The sequence below is a fragment of the Rhinatrema bivittatum genome, chromosome 2 (genome assembly GCF_901001135.1).
Source record: "Rhinatrema bivittatum chromosome 2, aRhiBiv1.1, whole genome shotgun sequence".
Lineage (NCBI taxonomy): Eukaryota > Metazoa > Chordata > Amphibia > Gymnophiona > Rhinatrematidae > Rhinatrema > Rhinatrema bivittatum.
The window spans coordinates 74,999,052-75,022,271 of NC_042616.1; the positions used below are offsets into that span (position 1 = coordinate 74,999,052).

General features: G+C 43.5%; 1 protein-coding gene and 1 long non-coding RNA gene across 2 annotated transcripts in view; one reads left to right on the top strand and one right to left on the bottom strand.

Annotated features, from left to right (window-relative positions):
* Nucleotides 1-23,220, bottom strand: part of ADCYAP1R1 (ADCYAP receptor type I) — a 596,453-nt gene that overhangs the window by 240,706 nt on the left and 332,527 nt on the right. The window contains exons 8-9 of the mRNA XM_029588349.1: nt 11,426-11,523; nt 3,200-3,332 (exon numbers count right to left, since the gene is read on the bottom strand). Of these exons, the coding sequence (XP_029444209.1) occupies nt 3,200-3,332; nt 11,426-11,523 (231 nt within the window). The remainder of the gene's footprint in view (nt 1-3,199; nt 3,333-11,425; nt 11,524-23,220) is intronic.
* The window catches only part of LOC115084052, a 64,401-nt gene that overhangs the window by 2,611 nt on the left and 38,570 nt on the right, over nt 1-23,220 (top strand). The window lies entirely within an intron of this gene.

Sequence of the window (23,220 nt, forward strand, 5' to 3'; positions counted from 1 at the left end):
TTTGCCTTCACTCAATGCATCAATCCCAAATTTCCTGAAGCCAGTATTGATGAAGGTGGAATCCATCACTTTCATCAGGTGGAGGAAACTAAAGGATGCTTTGTCTCACTGGCTCTTCCTGGTGCTTGACTTTGATTATAAAACTGTAAAAGCTCTCCAAATGCTGCAGAATGCTTTTGCAAGAACCATCACAAATGCCAGTAAATTTGATCACATAACCCCTATCCTTAAAGATCTTCACTGGCTCCCAATCCAATCACGCATCCTTTACAAAAGTCTCAACATTATACATAAATCTATCTACAAACGCAACTCTAACTGGCTTGATGAGCCCTTCCACTGCAAACCTACCATCTACCCCACCAGTGCAACCAATAAAGGCTCCCTCCACATCCCATCCCTTAAGAGAGCTCACCTCTCCTCCACAAGAGATTGAGCCCTGTCCATTGCAGGCCCCACCTGCTGGAACTTACTACCCACAAATCTCTGCCTCGATCCTTGCTCTATCAACTTCAAGAAAAAGTTAAAAACCTAGCTCTTCAAGCAGGCTTACCCAGACTAGGGCCATGCCCCATGATCCCACCGCCTTAGAATTTCCCACCCTAATTTATTTTTATTGTCATCATGTCAATTCTTCACGCATGCAATACTTATATATATTGTCACATTTTTCGTTGTCATCATGTTATTATCCCTTCTCTTATTATGCATTGATATAGTTACTCTCTCGTTTCTCCCTCTATTTTCCTTATCTAGTTCAAATTCTTTGTTTATTTATATTTTGTTCTATTTCTTTTTTGTCCATTCCTCCTACCTGTTCCATGTATTTTCTACCTTCAGTTTATTGTAAACCGATATGATATTTCACACAAATGTTGGTATAAAAAAGTTCATTTAAAAAATAAATAAATAAATAAGATCCGTTCTTCCCTGATACTGATGTACCACCAGCATCTGGTGCAGTCCTGGGCCTTTACATGCTAATGCCTCCAATGTCAATGCCAATGGATCTGACTTATCCAATCTAATATCTTTTCCATTAGCTCCAGTGGGTCTATCATCCTCTGGGAGTCATCTGTTTCCAGGTACTACAACCAAAGACATCATGCTTGTCCCCCAGTCAAACTTTAAAGGGCACTTTTTGAAGCTGCTAGACTTCTTTTTTTGGGCCATTGGTCAAAAATAGTCACAGTAAAATTTAACAAGTATATTTTAGACAAAATAAAGGCATTCCAATACTCTTGGTGTACTAGGACATGTAGAGAGTTGACAGACCAAGAGAAAGTAAACTACAAAAAACTGTGAAAAACTATCTAGGGGACTATTACCCATGTGAAAGATACCTAAATTGAGAGAGGGCCAGAAAATCTCCTCAAAAAAAGGGAAAAAAAGGAGAGCTCTACAAGTGACCATTGGGTATCCAGACAAAGCAGAATTGGGAGGGGCACCATATAGATACAATGATACAGGAAGTCACACCCATATGCTCAGTAGAGCAAGTTGAAGAGTTTTAGAGCTTTAGATTCTCAGTTCTGATATGGGCTCAGTTTGTTGATATCATTCATGTGTAAAGCTTCATATCCTGCTTTTCCTCAGAGAAACCCCTCGGAGGAGTTTGCATCAATGTGCATACTTTTTAATTTTCACAGTTATGCACATTTTAAAAAAAACAAAAACTACCTGCATAAATTAGCAGGTATACATTTGTTCAGATAGATTTTTCTGAGATAATTTCAAAGTGAAATTATACGCATACTTTCACTTTGTAAATTGGTTCAAAGTCCATATGTAAAAAGTACCCCAGGATTTGTACCAATGTGGGCAAATAGAAAATTACCCTCTGAGATTCTAAATGTAATCCTGTAGTTTCACAAGATTTAGTCACTCAAAAAATGGATATTTTGTGAGGTAGAGTTTGGACAGTGGAAGAAATTAGCTAGTGCTAATTTTCAGCACTAGCCAGCTATACCAACATTGCTTACCTAAATTTATCAGACTAGAGATGGTCATCAGATTTAGGTATATTTTGAAACACCCCCAGCCAGCCAGGCTAAAGCAGAAAATAAGCTTAAGATGACCAACTAAAAATAAGACAAGAAAGCAGCTTTAAGTACTGTTCCAGGCAGAATATTGGTCTCAAAGTAGACTGGTGGGACCAGCAATTATGCTTCTCATGAAAGAGTGCACTTCATAGAATGCATTGTATAGTGTAGTTTATTCATTCATTTTGTATCTGATTTGTGACCAAATGTAATGTTTTTTTTAGGGGGGGGATTTTCAGGTCATTAGGCGAGCAGGGCCCTGCGCGCCGGTGCGCCTATTTTACATAGGCCTACCGGCGCGCGCAGAGCCCCGGGACTCGCGTAAGTCCCGGGGTTTTCAGAGGGGGGCGTGTCGGGGGCGGGTCCGATCTGCGCGGCGTTTTCGGGGCGTGTCGGGAGCGTGCCCGGGGGCGTGGCCGCACCCTCCAGCCCCGCCCCCAGGTCGCGTCCCGGCGCGTTAGCGGCCCGCTGGCGCGCGGGGATTTACGTCTCCCTCCGGGAGGTGTAAATCCCCCGACAAAGGTAAGGGGGGGGGTTTAGACAGGGCCGGGTGGGTGGGTTAGGTAGAGGAAGGGAGGGGAAGGCGTTAGGGAATTCCCTCCGAGGCCACTCCGATTTCAGAGCGGCCTCGGAGGGAACGGAGTTAGGCTGCGCGGCTCGGCACGCGCCGGCTATACAGAATCGGTAGCCTTGCGCGCGCCGATCCAGGATTTTAGCGGATACGCGCGGCTACGCGCGTATCTACTAAAATCCAGCGTACTTTTGTTTGCGCCTGATGCGCCAACAAAAGTACGCCAAATTGCGCTTTTTGAAAATCTACCCCCTATTGTATAGTGCAGGGGTGGCCAACTCCAGTCTTCGAGAGCCACAAACAGGTCTGGTTTTCAGTATGTCCACAATGAATATGCATGAGATAGACTTGCATGCACTGCCTCCATAATATGCAAATCTATCTCATGCATATTCACTGTGTATATTCTGGGAAACTGGACAGTTTGTGGCTCTTTAGGACTAGAGTGTGCCATCCCTGGTATAGTGCCATGATAAGTTTGTTGATGACAAACTTATCATGGAAACTTGAGTTCATGGAAATTAAATCATAATGTGACTTCTGAAGCCAACTAACTGCTGTGTTTCAAGTTTGTCTATTTACTTACAGTAGAAACAAAACAATGGTTGCTGTCCTGTTCGGCATATAAGACTTCATCCTTGATAAAGACTGATATTGCCCGGAGAATGAATGAAACAAAGAGATTCATGTGAATAAAATTTCTTGTGCAGTGAAGTTTTCTGAAAAAGAAAGATAAACAATATCTATGATTTGATGAATTTTCAACTACAGCATTTCGGTTTTCATGATAATAGGATAACAACCCAATTCACAAAGGCAGCTTTTACATAGGAATATGAAAGAACCTAACAAGTTTGACTTCTTTCCTCAAGACCTCTTCCACTGCAAACCTATCTCTACGCTTGCTGTTCAATGCTGTTTTGATTTGTGGCTTTAGCTCCTGCCTCTCACAATGATATTCCTTGTGATCTGGGACATGTCATTTTGTCTCCAATTACTTTGGGCTCCCAATTAAATTGTAAGCTCTTTTGGGTAGGGTCTCATTTAATTTTCAAATAAAGTAAAGCTGCTCACTTGTTATAGGTGTTCTTTTCAGACAGCAGGACAAATTAGCCACACAAGTGTAAATGGCACCCTCTGACAGTATAGACACAGAAAAGCTCTCTCAGGTCAGAAAATGGTCTTTCTGAGCATGTGTGGGCATTCCCATGCAGCCAGTACTGTCACTTCAATCACTATAGCTCCTATTATTTAGTATCTCTCCTCCACTGTTCAAAATCAGTTCGATTGTAAAGCCTATATGCTGCATTTCTGTTTTATGGAAACCAATGTGATGTTATTAATGAATGTCGATATATAAAAAGCGTTAAATAAATAAATAACTAAATAAATAAATAGATATAATTTATTTCAAACAAATGTACATTTCTAGCACATTTAAATAAAATAATTCTTTGCAAAATCCTTCCACATCTTCTTCATCATTCAGAACTGGGAATAAAGCAGATGAACTATTAGTTTCCAAAACTGGTAAGGTTGGTGAAAAATGGTGATTCTGCATTGAAGAAAAAGTCTTGGCACTGAGAAGAGGTTTCCACCAAGAATGATGCCATGTCGTTGCTGGTGAATGGCTCTAAGAAATGTTTGGCATCAAGGAGGGATTCCATCAAAAAGGATGGTCTCTCTGCTGATGGAGTTTGCATGTAGTACACCTGCTTTAGTGATGAGGCTCCAATTTTTTTCTGGGATCCTTCCAGGATGAATAGTGTTTATGATGAGATTCATTTTAATTATGGTGCCAACTATGAGATAAGTGCACCTTGCTGGGTTTAGGCATAGGTCTGTGTGCTAGAGGATATTTCCTCTTTGTTTCCAAAGTGGATGACTATGGAGACTCCAGGAAACCCATTATTTCATAACTCCTGTTTTTTTATGGCCCTTGGGAACATCTGAGCTCAGGCTACACACTTTGGCAGATCATGGGAAGGCCCCAGGATGAGCAGGCATCAGTTATGATGAGAGAACCATTTTGAAGAAGCAGTGGGGACATCTCTTGAAACCAGTTTTGTTGTCTGCCTTGCTGAAGAGGACTACCTCTAAATCAAACTCAATATTTCTTCTTTTTTTAAGGAGACTTATGAACAAATATAATTAAGAATTGAAAAAGAAAAATAACTTGATGAATAGCTATAGAAGACAGACTCAAGTGCTGTCCTTTCAAACTGATGGAAAAATTTTGACTGAGTAGGCTTGCTTGGCAGTGCTCAGAAAAATCTTCTTGCTCTTAGTTTTTCCATCTCAGAGACATCGTATGACATCATACACTCTTGTGAGGCTGAGCTACGTCCTGCTTATTCATGGACAATGTAAACATCAAATTAAAAGAAATTAAAATAAAGAGGACAATATTCAGAAAGCTGATGAGTTGAGAAATTTTCTTCATAAAGTTACTTGAATTTCTTTAGTTGAATATTCGGTGGAACTTGTCTGGATATGTTTTCCACTGAATATGCTTGGTTCAAGATAAAGATATTTTGGTAACTTTTCTGCTCATTTGGATTTTGAATATGTGAACATTTTAAAAGTATCTGACAAGCAGCACCCAGATCCTCCCTCCCTCCCTCCCCCCCTTCAAGATGTAAAAAAATAAAAATGGCAGCTGAGAGGCCTCCCCTCTCACTCCCCAAGATATTTGAAAAATATAGTGCACTGAGCCATGCCCAACCCTGTCCCCACCCCCCATTTCTCCGGCTGCACCGATCTTCCTTTCTTCGGCCACATGATCAGCTAGACCGGCTGTGCCGATCTTCTTTCTGTGTGTGAGTGTATGTGAGAAAGGAATCTGCCAGTTTAAAAAAATGAAGTGTGATAATACATATACCTCAACTTTTGTGCTGATTTTGTTGAAAAGTTGGATGAAAGATGAAATTACTAAATTTTAAGAGGAGAACTGCTGGAGAGGGTAAGTAAAGGTGGCTTTTTAAGTTCATTTTTCTTGATTGACTACCATTTTAATTATTGGGTAGTATGTGATGTGTCTGCTGTTTGAAATATTTTATTGGTGTTTGGTAAAGCTTTCAAAATTTGCATTAATCTTTATTCATCAGCTGTTTTGAAATTATCTTATTTGCACGCGCGCATTGATGGAGGGAGGGGGCGCCAAAGAAGTCTCTTGCCCCGGGCGCCAAATTGTCTAGCTACGCCACTGAGTAGATTGTCTCCTTCCCTGTCAGTGAGTTCATCCTTTCTCTGCCAGTGAAGAAACAAATCCCATTTCAGTACTGATCTATGAATGAGGATTGGTCTACTCACTCTTTTTCTGTTGTAGTCTCCACCATACACCCCAGGAGGGCATTGCCAGCATCTTATACCTTTTCTGTGAAAAAAATATTTCCTGATTTTGCACCTCAGCCTTTCATGCCAGAATTCTCATATTATCTCTCCTTGTTCTACAACTTCTTAAATCTTGAAACAAGTTTGATTCTTGTGCATTATTAATATCTTTAGCAGAATTGAATGTCTTTATCATTGCTCCCCTGTCTCACTTCTTCTTTAGTTCAAATATGCTAAGATATCTATATCTCCTAGGGATGGGAATCGTTTTTCAACGATTAAAATTATCGTCCGATAATGTTTATATCGTCTTAAATCGTTATAGAACACGATACAATAGAAATTCTAACGATTTATCGTTAAAAATCGTTAAATCGTGTTAGTGCGCACTAACTCGAGTTAGTGCGCACTAACTCCCCGTTAGTGCGCACTAACTCGATTTAGTGCGCACTAACTGAAAATGATACAAATAAACACTTTCCAGGTCACTGAAGGTCAGTTAGGAATGAATATGTGTTCCTATTGGCTGGCTGCCCTCTTATCTATTGATGTTACCAAGGTTACCACTGAGGTGATGGTTGGGGGGATGGGAAATGGAACTGGAAACTAACGAACACCAACAGAAAATGAAACAAAGTGTTCACACTTCCCAGGTCAGTAAAGGTCACTTAGGAATGAATATGTATGTATGTATTCCTATTGGCTGGCTGTGCTCTTATCTATTGATGTTACCAATATGGTTGGGGGGATGTGAAATGGAAACAGTTGGAAGCTTGACAAAAAAAGTAATGTAATGATCAGCACTCACCTGACTAGAACTTGTTTGTTTATTATTTTTGTTAGCAGGCACCTGAAATGCTAGTGCATGTTGAATTTGCCAATCGCTGTGCATTTTAGAAAGGTGGTCCTGGCTGGAACTGTACACAGTTCAAATATATGTAATTGATTGTTGGTAAGTGTATTTTTTAAGTAGCCACACTGGCACCAGTATGTTTACTTTTCCTCCTACTTAACTCACTAGCTCAGCTTTGTAAGAAGGGCTTCTCTGCTTGTGTGTTGTTTTTGTTTGGTGTGAGGAGAGCAGAAACATCAGATCTTTATTCAATCTACTACAGTCATCTCTTACAGTGCCCTATCCCTATTAATACCAGGAGTGTTGTGATCTTCCTGCACACAGTGCCCTAACCCTGATACCAGTCTGAGACAGCTCCCTCCCTGCATTACTAGTGAGAGGCTGGCTTCACAGACAGGGGGGAGCTGCCTGACCCTCACTCCTGACTTCCCCCATGTCCCAGCTAGTGAATGGTGTGTGGGTGAGGGGGGGGGGGGAGGATGGTGAAGTCTGAGACAGCTCCCTCCCTGCATTACTAGTGAGAGGCTGGCTTCACAGACAGGGGGGGGGCTGCCTGACCCTCACTCCTGACTTCCCCCATGTCCCAGCTAGTGAATGGTGTGTGGGTGAGGGGGGGGGGGAGGATGGTGAAGTCTGAGACAGCTCCCTCCTTGCATTACTAGTGAGAGGCTGGCTTCACAGACAGGGGGGAGCTGCCTGACCCTCACTCCTGACTTCCCCCATGTCCCAGCTAGTGAATGGTGTGTGGGTGAGGGGGGGGGAGGATGGTGAAGTCTGAGACAGCTCCCTCCCTGCATTACTAGTGAGAGGCTGGCTTCACAGACAGGGGGGACCTGCCTGACCCTCACTCCTGACTTCCCCCATGTCCCAGCTAGTGAATGGTGTGTGGGTGAGGGGGGGGGGTGGATGGTGAAGTCTGAGACAGCTCCCTCCCTGCATTACTAGTGAGAGGCTGGCTTCACAGACAGGGGGGAGCTGCCTGACCCTCACTCCTGACTTCCCCAATGTCCCAGCTAGTGAATGGTGTGTGGGTGAGGGGGGGGGGGGAGGATGGTGAAGTCTGAGACCGCTCCCTCCCTGCATTACTAGTGAGAGGCTGGCTTCACAGACAGGGGGGAGCTGCCTGACCCTCACTCCTGACTTCCCCCATGTCCCAGCTAGTGAATGGTGTGTGGGTGAGGGGGGGGGGGGGAGGATGGTGAAGTCTGAGACAGCTCCCTCCCTGCATTACTAGTGAGAGGCTGGCTTCACAGACAGGGGGGAGCTGCCTGACCCTCACTCCTGAATTCCCCCATGTCCCAGCTAGTGAATGGTGTGTGGGTGAGGGGGGGGGGGGGAGGATGGTGAAGTCTGAGACAGCTCCCTCCCTGCATTACTAGTGAGAGGCTGGCTTCACAGACAGGGGGGAGCTGCCTGACCCTCACTCCTGACTTCCCCCATGTCCCAGCTAGTGAATGGTGTGTGGGTGAGGGGGGGGGGGGTGGATGGTGAAGTCTGAGACAGCTCCCTCCCTGCATTACTAGTGAGAGGCTGGCTTCACAGACAGGGGGGAGCTGCCTGACCCTCACTCCTGACTTCCCCCATGTCCCAGCTAGTGAATGGTGTGTGGGTGAGGGGGGGGGGGGGGAGGATGGTGAAGTCTGAGACAGCTCCCTCCCTGCATTACTAGTGAGAGGCTGGCTTCACAGACAGGGGGGAGCTGCCTGACCCTCACTCCTCCGGGGTATTGTGATCTTCCTGCACACAGTGCCCTATCCCTGATACCAGGGGTGTTGTGATCTTCCTGCATGCAGTGCCCTATCCCTATTAATACCAGGAGTGTTGTGATCTTCCTGCATGCAGTGCCCTATCCCTATTAATACCAGGAGTGTTGTGATCTTCCTGCATGCAGTGCCCTATCCCTGATACCGGGATGTGTGCAAGAAGATCACAACACCCCCGGTATCAGGAATAGGGCACTGTGTGCAGGAAGATCACAACACCCCCAGTATCAGGAATAGGGCACTGTGTGCAGGAAGATCACAACACCCCTGGTATTAGGGATAGGGCACTGTGTGCAGGAAGATCACAACACTCCTGGTATTAATAGGGATAGGGCACTGTGTGCAGGAAGATCACAATACCCCTGGTATCAGGGTTAGGGCACAAGTTCTAGTCACATTGACTGATCACATTACTTGTTTTGTCAAGCTACCAACTGTTTCCATTTCCCATCCCCCATATACTGTCAGTAGGAAACTTGGTAACATGAATAAATAAGAGGGCAGCCAATAGGAATACATATTCATTCCTAAACTGACCTTAACTGACCTGAAAAGTGTCAAATTGTATTAACTCGAGTTAGTGCGCACTAATCGGAAAAAACGATTTTTAACGATTTTTCAACTAAAAAATCGTGCCTAAGACGATTTTCTTGCCCTGCCACACGATTTCTATCGTTAAGACGATATGGAAAACGATTCACATCCCTAATATCTCCTATCACAGAGCTTCTGATAATTGCATATGGTGATAGTACCATAAGCACCATTTTAGTAGTCCTTCTTTGGACTGCCTCCACTCTATCTATATTCTTCTGCAGAAAGGCCCCCAGAATTGTGACAGTTCTACATGCTATCATGTAAAGGAAATGGGTTTGATTCCCAAGTTAGGTCTTCTGTTTCCTAGTCTAGAGGTAGCATTTACAGCTGCTGGCTGAAGGGAATTCCAGTCATCACGCAATGGTGACACTTAATAACCAAACAGAAGGTCCATGGTTTCCTGGTCCTGGAGGGAGTTCTGGTGGTCCTTGGTTAAGGTTTGTCATTACAATGGCTGGGCTAAGTGAGTTGGGAGGGTAGTATAAAATAGGGGACCCACACACACACAGATATTTGCTTCATGATGCCATAGCCCAAAGGAAGCAAATCCTGATTGAGCTGGAACCAAAAGAGGAAGAGATATCTGCTCAGTTCAAAAATCTGGAGAAACATAGTAAAACACCCCAAGACACATAGAAAAACAGTACAGAAGTTGGAGTTTAAATTTAGGAGTTTTTCACTTCTAATTCTAACTTCTAATCATCAAATCACACCTTTTCATCAAAGTACCAAATCCCACATCCACTTTACATAATAAATGGTAAAATGGTGTATAATATCCTCAAGGTTTAAATATGTCATAGTTTTCAATTTCTATAACGATAACTACAGTACAAAGAAATCCAAAACTGATATTGACTTGGCCAAATTCAAAACAAGCAATCATTTGTCTGCTTTGAAAGTGTGTCTTGGGTTTGCACTTCTACTTAGGATTCACATGACTGGAAAATGGGTTCATATTTCTTCAGCTTGCCCACGGCATCCCAAAAAGAGTAGAAGCTGGAATTTCAGCACACACTTTGGGGCCGATGCAATACAGTGTGCTCAGCCAAACACACTGTATAACCCACAGTCGGACACGGGTTGAATAGGTGCTAATCAATCCCCTAATGCAATAAGGGGATTAGTGAAAATTCAATGTGCGTCCAACGTGGAATGAATCTAATAGCGCTCATCACATGCAAATGCATGTGAATGAGGCTATTAGCATTCACTCCCGATGCAAAAATAAAATGTGCGTCTCAGATGCACATTTAACTGTCATCTATTAATGCCTGCCTGGAGCAGGCGTTAATAGTTGAGCACATCTAAAACAGTACAGAAAAGCAGAAAAAACTGCTTTTCTGTACTGCCTCCTACCTAATATCATTGTGATATTAAGTAGGATGAAAAATTCAAGAAACAAAAAGTTAGAAAAAAAAGACAGTCGGATTCAGGAAATGGACGCTCGACCGACAAGCGTCTGTTTCCTGAACCCTCAGCGTCGGTTTTCCTTACCAGCGGACGGCCGAGTCACGAAAACTGACGCCGATAAACCCGGGTCTATGGGGTCAGTTTTCGTGACTCAGCCATCTGCCGGTCAGGAAAAAAGATGCCGGGTTTGTCGGTTTGGCCGCTAGTCAAGAAAATCAACACCGATAAAATCGACATGGGTTTTCATGACTCGAACGTCCACTGGTAAGGAAAACCAACACCAATAAACTCGGCTTGGGTTTTCCTTGCCGGCAGACAGCCGAGTCATGAAAACAATAGGGTTCTCGTTAGCAAGGATGTGACCCCCTAATTTTAATATTGCATCGCGCCCTCCTTGGGGGGCATGTTAAGAAAGCGGGCACTGACTGTTCAGCACCCGCTTTCTACGCTAATTTATTGCATCGGCCCCTTTGGAAGTGATCGCTGAATTTTTATTCATAGCCTTAACTCAGTCAGGAAAATACAGTTTCCACAAGATACTGGTAAATGTACACTTTAAGAAAAAAAAAGAGAAGCCACCTTTCATTACTATCATCAATGCCGGGGTGAAAGAATATAAGAAAAGTGAGAAACAAACAAACAAAAGTAACTATTTAGTATGCTCTGTGACAAGATGATCGATTTGTAGTCTGATGTAATAATAAGCATTTTTGCTATCGACATAAAATAGGGAAAACTAAACTATTTACTATCTCTGTCCCATTGGTCATGGATGGTTATTTTGTATGTAAATATCAAACTTATCTTTTGATAAATACTAGGATGCCTGTGGATATGCAATCCAGATACTCACCTAAACCGACACAGGATAACCATAGCTGTTGTAAGTGCAACAAGAGAAGTGCTGTATCCAACTGTGTACAAAGCTTTCACTGATAGATAGTAGTAATCCTATGGAAATGGAAATGACAAGGTCATAGTTCTTTAACCATTATTTCAACTTAAAAAAAAATGATTCACTGTATTTCAAGGCAATCTGATGATAAACCATGCTGAGACAACATATTGAGCAGCAAATTATATGCACTGTTATTATGGCTATACTAAGGATAATTATGTAAACCATTTATCCAGGTCAATAGTGATTTACCAAGGTAAACCGACCATCTGAAAATTGCCCATCTTTTAAGTGGCTACACCTGTTGTTGCTTTAACAATACACCTACTTTTAAACTGCATTTAAGAGAAGGATTTCCCTTGGCTGCATTTTGGGCAGGATCAGAAAAAAATGTCTGTAGATTGTTTTATAAAATCTGTGCACATACCTCATTATTTTGTGTGTTGGTGAAATGGGGAAAATGTTTGCATTTTTTTCTTTATTTAATATTTATCCCTTTGTCTTGAATGTATATTATTTCTCATTGTAAGTCTAAAAGGAAAGTTGTGAATGTTTTATATTGTTAAAACTTATGAATAAACAGTTTAAAAAAGTAAAATAAAATCTGCACGAGGCGTACTTTTGTTCGCATACCAAGCGCAAGCAAAAGTACGCCGAATTTTATAAGATACGTGCGTAGCCACGCGTATCTTAAAAAATCCGGGGTCGGCGCACGCAAGGGGGTGCACATTTGTGCACCTTGCGTGCGCTGAGCCCTGCACACGTTGTTCGTTCCCTCCGAGGCTGCTTCGAAATCGGAGTGGCCTCGGAGGGAACTTTCCTTCCACCTCCCCCCACCTTCCAATCCCTTCCCCTACCTAACCCAACCCCCCCAGCCCTATCTACACCCCCCTACCTTTATTCCCAAAGTTACGCCTGCTCAAGGCAGGCGTAACTCATGTGCGCGGGCCGGCTACCGGCGTGCCAGGTTCCAGTCTGGGGCTGGTCCAGAGGCCGCGGCCACACCCCCGGAACGTCCCCGGGCTGGAACCACACCCGCAGCCACGCCCAGGAATGCCCCGGATGACGCGCCGTCGCGACACGCCCCCCCAACATGCCCACGGCATGCCCCCCCATGCTAAATAGGCTTGGCGCATGCAGGGGGGTTTGGGGTAGGTTTTTGGGGGTTACGCGCATAACCTATGTGCATAACCCTTTGAAAATCAACCCCACATTGTTTTCCTTTGCAGCTTTACCACACAAAAACAGGTTCAAAGTCCAAGGGGTATTTTTTACGTATGGTAATTTCAATCACTCCCATTAGTAGTGGTAATATTAAGCAGTTATATAGTTGCAAAAACAGTAGCATTAATCATCATCAACATCATCATAATAATACTTTGTTTTACTATAAAATATATTTGTATATTGCTAATAAAGCAGCAAAGTTGATATTCTCTTTCTTAGTGGTTGATTTTAAAATCCCTATGGGTGCCAAGCCAGGACATAGGTGTATGACTCGGCCTGGCATGCACTGCGCAGATTTTAAAAACCATGCAAGTATACACATATCTCCCAGTATGCGCACCAACATACTTTTCACAAAAAGGGTGAGGCATGGGCGTGGTCTGAACAGGGCATGGGCGGGAAATGGGTGGGCTGAGTCTGTACCATGAATTTTGTGCATGACTTTATGAACCTAAGCTCGTGCCGGGGTCCCCTACCACGTAACTTTACTTCTGCTATGGACAGTGTGTAAGTCGTGAAATAAAAATAAATAGGGGATTCAGTGCAGTTATAAGGGTCGGGGCTAACAGGGCACAAGGGAGGCGAGTTAGCTACAGGGGTTGGGAAGCCCTCTCCTTTACTGGGGGCAAACTGGGAACAAACTGGGAAAAGAGGTAATGGCGTCAGCTTGTGTGTTTAGCATAAACCCCCCTCTGACACGAGTGAGGCGGCATTTGGGCACACATGTGCACGCACGAAGGGCCGGTTTTAAAACACGTGCACATATATGCGCAGATATGCATGTATGTTTTAAAATTGCCACGTCCATGTGCATGAGCCGGCCTGTGCACGGGACATAACATTTACCTCTTAATGATTAATCCCGTTTATTACAAAGATAAAGAATCCAAGCAATAGCTGAGAATTACTAAATATCAAACTAGAAGATATCCTGCATTTTATGTGTGTATTTTCCATTACCCCCTGATATTTGTGGATCAGCAGGATGGAAATGTACTAAATAAATAAATAGATAATGACTAGAACTACAAAAGGCATTCCTTCCTCTGGCTAGGAAACCATTTTGCATGTCCAGTTCAAAATAAAAATAGGACACTGGATATATTATGAAAAAGTGTCTGCTAAGAATTAAAAGCAAGAAGTTTAAGACTGTTCTGAGAGCAATGAGTCATAGTTCTGGTTGCTGAAAAGTCCTAGGTAGATGTGAGCAAAACTGTGAGCAGTCCTATAAAAATGAAAGCACAGCCATGTCTATTCTCAAGTTTATCAACAGATGGCTCTGTGTCCTCATTCACTGAACAACAAATAATGCATGTTCTTCCCTCCACAGTGCTGCAACCAGTGCTACTTCTACTTTAATTCAAGTGTCAGATGTTACAGAGTTGCTGTATCATGCCATCCATAGTATATTCTAAATTTTATTTTCTAATTCAGACTAAATAAAGATACCTGGAGCATGTTCATATAGGGAAGATGAAAAAAAAGGGGCAATTTTTGGAGTATTAATAAAGCATTACAGAAAATCTATATGTTGACCAGTTATTCCTGTTAGTCATTTTGGGAAGTCAGGATACTAGACTCTCCCTTGATACTTAAAAGTAGCTTAAGGATCTATATACTAAAAAGCATACTAAAATTGGCACACCTTTTTCCTACATATGGTACATTCAGTTTTAAAACCTGATATACCAAAATAATGATATCCAAATTAGAATTTGTGCACACTGAAAGGGCTACCTTAAAGAGAATGTAACCCTAAAAGTCCTTGTATTTGGCATATCCTTTGGATTCCCGTGTCATACCCATCTCAAAGTGAAAAAGCTTTCACCTGGGTGAACCCTCCCAACATGCTGCTATAGAAGTTAAGCCATCTCAGCCCTTTTGCCCTGGCAACACCAAGCCACATCCCAGCATCATGCAGTTCACCAACTTCCTCAGGCAACATTTACACATTTTATTTTGCAATAGAAACATATATAGAATTCATCTTTCCTTAAGGTCCAAGATGAAAAATATAGCAAATAAAAATAAAAAATCATAGAAGTGGGAGAATAAATGCAAACATATATAATATATACAGTACAAAACAAACTAACAGCAAAAAAGTACAACTAAAAAAAATCGACCCTAGGCTACCATTGAAAAACAGCCAATTCCAATTATTGGTCAAATACAGCTTAGACACTAAAGGATTTCAATTTAAAAAGTCTGCTTGAAAAGTTAAATCTTGATAGTCTGATGAAATAGGAGGCACTTTCCAGAAACCCATGCCTCAAGTAGTACCTTGTTCCAATATTCCTGCTTTGTTCCAATATTTTGGAACAAAGCAGGAAAACATCTTGGGGGCATTATTCAGCCTCTGAGTGACTCAGTTAGTCGGATAAACATATCTGGCCAACTAGCAGGGTATATTCAGCGGAGCAGTCGCACCCCTGAATATACTCAGATATTTTTAAGATAGCCAGATACGTTTATCCGGCTAACATTAGGGCAGATCAGAGGCACGACCAGAGTTAGCCACATAAGTTAACTGGCTAACTCCAAATATCAGAGTTAGCCACTTAACATATGTGGTTAGCTCTACCCCTCCTATTTATCCAGTTAGAATTTAGCTGGATATGTCTCTCTATATGCCGGTTTTGAATATTGACCTCCCTATCCCTGGTTTTTGACAACATAATCACAGATAATGGAAGAATGACTAATACAGCCTCCTTGGCTGATCGTATAGCAGTGGCGTAGCCACGGGTGGGCCTGGGTGGGCAGGTGCCCACCCAACTTAGACACAGGCCCACCCAACTGGCACCGGAACTGCAAGGCTGTCGCGGGATCCCATCCCCGCGACAGCGAACAAGAGAACCCACGCCTCGCGCGCCATCACGGCACACATGGGGAAGCGCTGCTGCGGCCGTATGGCCAACCGGTCTTCCTGTTGAGGGGGGGGAGCGGAAGCGCCGCGGGCAGCTTCCGCTTCCTCCCCCCAAAGCAGGAAGATCAGCTGCCTCTCCTGCTGCCACCCGTTCTCCTGCTATCTTCGGGCCGCAGAACTTCCTGTTTGGGGGTGGGGAGCGGAAGCGCCGCGGGCAGCTTCCGCTTCCTCCCCCAATGCAGGAAGATCAGCTGCCTCCTGCTGCCACCCGTTCTGCTATCTTCGGACCAAACGGCCTGCCGAACTTCCTGTTTGGGGGAGCGGAAGCGCCGCGCACAGCTTCCGCTTTCTCCCCCAAAGCAGGAAGATCAGCTGCCTCTCCTGCTGCCACCGGCCTCCTGCTATCTTCTTCGGGCGTCGGGCCGTATGGTCCGCCGATCTTCCTGCTTGGGGGGAGGGAGGAAGCGGACGTTGTGTGCTGCGCTTCCGCTCCCCCCCCCTCCCCGACAGGAAGTTCGGACGCCCGAAGATAGCAGGAGGCCGGTGGCAGCAGGAGAGGCAGCTGATCTTCCTGCTCTGGGGGAGAAAGCGGAAGCTGTGCACGTGCTTGAATGTGTATGTGTGGATGAGAATGGGAGTGTGTGTGGATGAAAACTGGAGCCTGGGTGTGTATGTGGGTGAGAATGGAAGCTTGAATATGTGGGTGAATGGGAGCTCGAATGTGTGTATGTGTGGTTGAGAATGGGAGCCTGGGTTTGTGGGTGGGTGAGAATGGGAGCTTGAATGTGTGTATATATGGGTGAGAATGAGAGCCTGGGTTTGTGTGGGTGGGTGAGAATGGAAGTTTGAATATGTGGATAAGAATGGGTGCTTGAATGTGTGTATGTGTGGGTGAGAATAGTACCTTAAATGTGTATATGTATGGATGAGAATGGGAGCTTGAATATGTGTGGGTGAGACTGGGAGCATGGGTTTGTGGGTGAGAATGGGAGTCTGGGTTTATGTGTGTGGGTGAGAATGGGTGCCTGGATGTGCATCTGTGTGTGCATAAGAATATAAGCCTGGGGAGGGGTGAGAAAGTGAGAACTTGAATGTGAGCTTGGGGGGGGGGGGGGAGAGCATATGAGAGTGAGAGCTTGAGTGTGTGAGAGGGAGTCTGTGAGAGAAAGCGTGTATGTGTGTGTGTGTGTGTGTGTGTGTGTGTGTGTGTGTGTGGAAGGGAAGAAGACAGTAATAGAAGAAAGACACTGAAAAGGAATTAGGAAATGAGCTATAAGGGAAAAAATGGGAAAAAGAGACCAGGACCAACTGATTAGAAAAATACAAAGATCAGACAACAAAGGTAAAAATATATATCTATATTTTGAGATGTTAGCAATTTAAATATAAGCAACACAACCGCTCTCTCAAAATTTATGGACAGGTAGGAGCCGTGTATAAAATCGTAATAATAAGAAGGCTAAAGTACCACAAATCACCGTGAATTATGTTTGTATCATTAAGTAAACCTCATACTTAGGCGTAGATGTGAATGCTATGCTGCATAATTTGGCATTATTTATCAGTAAAAAAACAACTAGTAGACCTGCATGCCTACAGCCCACCCATGTTAACCTTGTGCCCACCCAAAAAATCAATTCTGGCTACGCCACTGTCGTATAGCTTGTGATGGGACATAGTAAAACAGCTTATTCTTTAGTTAAGGATGACTGTTGCCCTTCAAGAATTTGAAAATCAGGCTCAGATCCTTGAAAATGCATTAGCAGATAAAAGGAAGCCAATGAAGATTCTTTAAGACTGATGTCATATGGTCTGAAAATATAGTACCAGACAGAAGACTTACTGCTGCACTCTGCACCAATTGCATCTTATACAGGTTCTTCTTTGGTAGACCTACAGAGGGAGTATAACTTTCAAACCTGTTTGTAGTTGAGCATTTATGTGAGTATGTGGACATGTTGAAATTTACTCAGGTGTTTTATAAAATGTATAGTGGGAGCTGCACAATTTTATAAAATACTGCATAGTTCTGCTTTGAAAGTGCACACATATGATTCAGTATGTACAAATATTTGCAATGCATTGAAAATGTGCATTTTCTCTACCAATTTTAAAACATATGTGTGCATATTTTATATGCAAAATAATGTAACATGTATGTGTAAATGCCATGTTACTTGCATTAGTTAATTAGCAGGTAGAAAAGTATGCAAATGTTGGCTAATGTATTTGCATAAATCTCTTATCAAATAGAAACATCCTATGCATGCCTCTTGATCCTGACCCAGAATGCCCCTAGACCGCCTCTTTTTTGCATCAGTAAATGTGTGTATGAAACTAAAAATATGCATATAATTCTGATGCTTATAAAATAGCATGTACACAAATACAGGCTACATAAGCATGTATTTGCTCATTTTCTATACATAACCACTTTGAAAATTTACTCAAAAGTGAGTTGTAAAAGTCCAGATGGGAGGTGACCAGAGCAGGAATAATGGCTGTTAGCATTAAGCTATCTAAAATAACTGAGGTATTTTCTATAGATGTAAGTAGACACTTTATACATGGAAGCAATGTGGGCTTTCATTGACAGTGAGGAGTCGATTATGATGCCCAATCTGTCAACCTGTGTATTATTAACAGACAGTTTCTTCCTCTAAGCACAGAAAGAAAAGTAGATCTGGGTGGTGGGTTTTTTTTTTTCCAGTTCAAAAAACCTTGGTTTTCTTTATAAGTTTGAGCTGATTCATTTTCATCCAGCTGATACCAGGAAGATCCTGATCTGGTTTGCTTGAGTTAAATGAACAGGCCAGCTGGATATCATCAGCCTAAATCTGATTTTAAAAAGCCACACGTTTGAAGGATCTTCCCCCAAGGGTGCAAGAAAAATGTTAAAAACAAAAAAAAGGAGAAAGGATAGATCCTTAGAAAACCCCACACACCATGGAGCTAGCAGGAGAGTAGGCATAATCTACAACCGCATTCTTTGTTGTAGCTGTAAGAAACAATTAAAACCAACCTAATGTAACCCTTTTTTAGTGGGGGTGCTATATCCAAGGGTCCATAAAAGAATTTATTCAGTGGACTACTTCTTTTGCCACTTCTCCAAGAAGTAGGACCTTTTCTATGTGGGAGGTGGGTGGGGTGGAGGATGACTTTCAAGACCCAGACAGTGTAATGAAATCCCTTTCCCTTGTATGACACTAACTTCCTTAGATGATGCTTCGCTGCAGGGACCAGGCAGGACACACATTGTGGGTGTTCAAAATAAATTTACTGTGGTTCTTCAGAGTTAAAATAAATGTCCAGTGAGTAGATAACTATGCAAAATAGGGATGTGAATCGTTTTTTGATGATTAGCTGGGGTCTGGTCTGGGGGGGGGGGGGAAGGGGGAGGTACCTCAGATGTGTTGCAGTTGTTAAAATATGTTTCTAATGATATTGGGGATATAGAAGAAACCATATGTCGCTAATACCGTGTGTTATGTACCACATTTTCTTAATAAAAATTGTTTCACATAAAAAAATCGACCGATATTTTTTAAATCGTCAAAAATCGTTAGAGTGCGCGATACAATATAAATTTTCCTGATTTATCGTGAAAAATCATTAGTCCCGTTAGTGTCCACTAACGGGAGTTATTTGGGGGGAGGGCGGGAAAACCGGCACACCAAAACAACCCCTAAACCCACCCCGACCCTATAAAACTAATCCCTTACCTTCCCCCACCCTCCCGAACCCCCCCAAAACTTTTTACGAGAACCTGGTGGTCCAGTGGGGGCGCGGGGGCCAATCTCCCACTCTCAGGCAATCGGCGCCATTTTGGCTGCCACTCAAAAATGGCGCCGATGGCCCGATAAAACAAAAAACACCACCCGACCCTTTAAAAATGACCCCTTAGCTTCCCCCACCCTCCTGATCCCCCCAAAACATTTTAAAATTACCTGGTGGTCCAGTGGTGGTCCCGGGAGCGATCTCCCGTTCTCGGGCTGTCAGCTACCACTCATAAAGATGGCACCGATGGCCCTTTGCCCTTACCATGTGACAGAGTATCCGTGCCATTGGCCGGCCCCTGTCACATGGTAGGATCACTGGCTGGCCAGCGCCATCTTTAAAGATGGCCACCACCATCGTAAAGATGGCCACCACGCCCCCACTGGACCACCAGGTACTCATAAAAAGTTTTGGGGGGGTTCAGGAGGGTTGGGGAAGCTAAGGGGTCAATTTTAAAGGGTTGGGCCTCACTAAAAAAAAAAATTACGATGTGAATCGGAACCAATTCCGATTCACATCTCCACCGATCAGATTTTTTTCTCCCTCTAGCCGAACCCGATCGTTAAGACGATCGGGCACACGATTCACATCCCTAATGCAAAATATACAGCTGGCTTTACATTGGCATCTGTCTCTCTCTCTGTCTAAGTGTCCTCAATTTTAGGTTCCAGGGTAGCTGCTTGTCACTCCTGGCATAAGTGAATAAACTGTCTTCCAGAGATCAGACTCGCTCCCTGAGAGCTAGGAGCTCTTTGCACTGAGTGCATACATACAGTCTCTCACCAGTGGGTAAAAAATAATACATGTGACACTCAATGCAAAACACTGGAAAGCCCCCCTCTTGCTGCTGGACTGCTGCCTTCATCTTAATTTTGTTGACTTCCTAGTTAAGTTTAGGATACTAAGGGAGTTGGAATTACAGTATTTTAATTTTCAGGTGAATTTACTAATTAATCAGTTAGTGTCCTACAAGGGGCTGATTAAACTTTCAATAAGGGCTGGTGCAATAGTATGATTTAGATGAGAAGCTGATTGATTTTTAATGAGAAAGTGTTCCTGCCTAAAAATCAAGATTGAGTGGATGGGAAATACAGACATTAGAATTAAATACCTCTGGCTTTGTTATTTTCTCAGACACATACAACTTCTAAAGAATATATCCCACTATTTCACCACACATTTTAAGTCCAAAGATTTCGTAAAGCTATACTTACCAATCCTCTTTAACCACCATTAAATTGATCTTCACTGAAAGAATTGAAGGATTTGAGATTTGTGTACCTTGGTCCTTTTCTACTGCAAAGGGTGTGGGGCCTCTGGAAGCTAGGGATGTGAAGCTCAATCCCTGGATCGCTTTAGAGTGCTCTCCTGGGGGATGCTGGGAACTGTATGCAGATGAGCCTTCCGGTCCTCTTCTATGGAAGCTGAGGCTGTGGAGTTCAAACCCTGAATCACTTGCTGTGACCTCTGGAGTCCTATTACTGAGGGGATCCCCAAATACTCAAAAATTCCTACCTGAGGTCCAAAAGTCCAGCCTTCTTTTTTTCCAGCCTGGTGTTCCTAAGGGTGGAGATCCAATTGGGGTTCTTAAAAAGATCTTACTTCTAATCTCCAAACTCTTGCTTCTGTGTAACATCTCTGGAGGAAAGGTCCAATGCTAAAAAGAATCAAGCTGACAAGCAAAACTTCAGTGTGAGGAGGGGTAGTGCAAAAACCTCCTTACAAACCAAAAGAGAAAATATACTTTAAAGACAAGAGAAAAAACGTGTCTCTAGGATGACGCTGTCACTGCAGCATTTTCTCTTGTTTAGATAGGGGCTCACAGATATTCAGCTCCCTGGCCTCCAGATCCAGGGCCTGTCCTTTACCTGGACTGGACTAGGGGTTCTCCTCCAGTCAAAAATCCAAAATCCTCAGCTTCTAACAAAAGTCTCTTCTACAAAAATTGAGAAAGATCCTCAAAGACAGGGAAAGCACTGAAAGTTATCTCCTCTTTATGCAACAGGCCGTTAGGTTGGTAGGCCCCAATTCAGCCAGAGAAAGCAACAATAAATCTTCACTCCTCAAAAGCTAAACCAAAAGATCTCACTTACTCCTGATGGGGGCATCATAGGCAGAATCAAACCATCACAGACAATCTCAGAGGGAGGTCCTATAGGGAATAGTCTATCCCTCTAGCTGTACAACTAGGGCGGGGATCTAGGGCCATCAAATTGGTTCTCTACACTAACATATCTCTTCCAAAGCACAGTTCAGAGAAATAAACTAACAGAATGCCATCAGCAATAAGACTGAAAGTCAATGAGAGGTACATCAATAAGACTAAGAAAAATGTCTTTCCCCTTTCCATTTCAACATGTATATCATCCAACAAAGAACGAAGTACAGTTTGAATACTAAATTCTGGTGTAAACCACCACCACTGCTGCTACTACTACTACTACTACTAAACATTTATATAGCATTACATGACATATGCAGTGCTGTTCAAACATACAAAAAGATAGTCCCTGCTCAATAGAGCTTACAATCTAATAAGACAGACATACAGGACAAGAGATTTAAGGTATAAAGCAAGACAATGTTCAAAAAGAAAAGAAAGTTAGTTAACAAGACTAAAAGTTTACAATCAGGCATAAGATTTAAAAGCGATTTCAAAAAGGTGGGTCTTTAGATGGGATTTAAAAACAGCAAAAGAGGGAGCTGAAAATAGGTCCAAAGAAGCCAGTGAAATCTTGGATGGTCTGTAGTTGGCTAACATCCATGAACTCAATTATTTTGTCAAAAGGCCATTTAGAGATGGGTCTATATTTTTCAGGCTATTTATAGATCAATGAAGGTTTTTTTCAGCAATGTGGAGATTGTAGGCCACTTCAACAATTTTGTGAAAACTCCTTCTTTCAGTGAAGCATTGACTAATGCAGTCAGATACTCCAGAAATATTTTTTAGAGGATTTTTAAAATCCCAAAGTATAGGGGTCATAATCCAAAACATTTGTCATCTTTGCCAATAACTTATCAAATGCATAAAATGAACTAAGTGTTGTGCATCCTGGCCGCGTTGGTGCTGCGACCGGGCCTGCTCACCTCACGCTCCCTTCCTCCAGCTCCGAGCACTCCTCCTTCGCCTCTTCAGGCAGCTTATGGCAGCCCCGACGGCTTCCCTGACCTCCAACTTCTTCGCACGCCTCACGGCGGAGCTCCTGTCGGCAGGGCTCAGGCTCCAGTTCCTTGCCTTGGCAAACGGGTCGTCTCTTCCCAGAGAAGTAAGTTTCCATTCCGTTTTCCTGCATGCCTGTTCCTCACCTGTTCCCGTTCCTTGCTCCGTGTTCCTGCATTCCTGTGTCTTCCAGTGCTCCTGCATTCCTGTAGTCCTTCTGTTCTCCAGCGTCCATTCCTGTTCCTGTCCCGCTTCCCAGGTAGTACCCTCCAGACTGATTCTCGGTACTGACCTCGGCTTCCTCCGACTACGATTGGACTGACTCATGGATTTGACCTCTGCTTGCCTCTGACCACGTTTGTACCGCTGCCTGGATTTGACCTCTGCCTGCTACTGACTACGCTTGGACGGTCTTCTGGAACCTGATCCTTGCTTTGGCTGACCACCCTCCGGTGGATATCCTGGCTTTGACCCTTGCGGTACATATGCACACTCTCCTTGCTACTCCCATGGCTAGCAGGCCTGCCTGCTCTGACATCATCTGCGGCCTTCTACCAGCTAGACCATTAGGCTCTGCCTATCCTGACCAGAGGACCTTCAGTTCCTGCTCCATACCAGTGGCTGGTAACCTCAGTTCCAGTCTAGCTCGGCTGTTCTCCAGTTGCCACACATCCTTGCTCTTGGTGGGCACACCTCTCCACTACCTCTCTGGGAGAT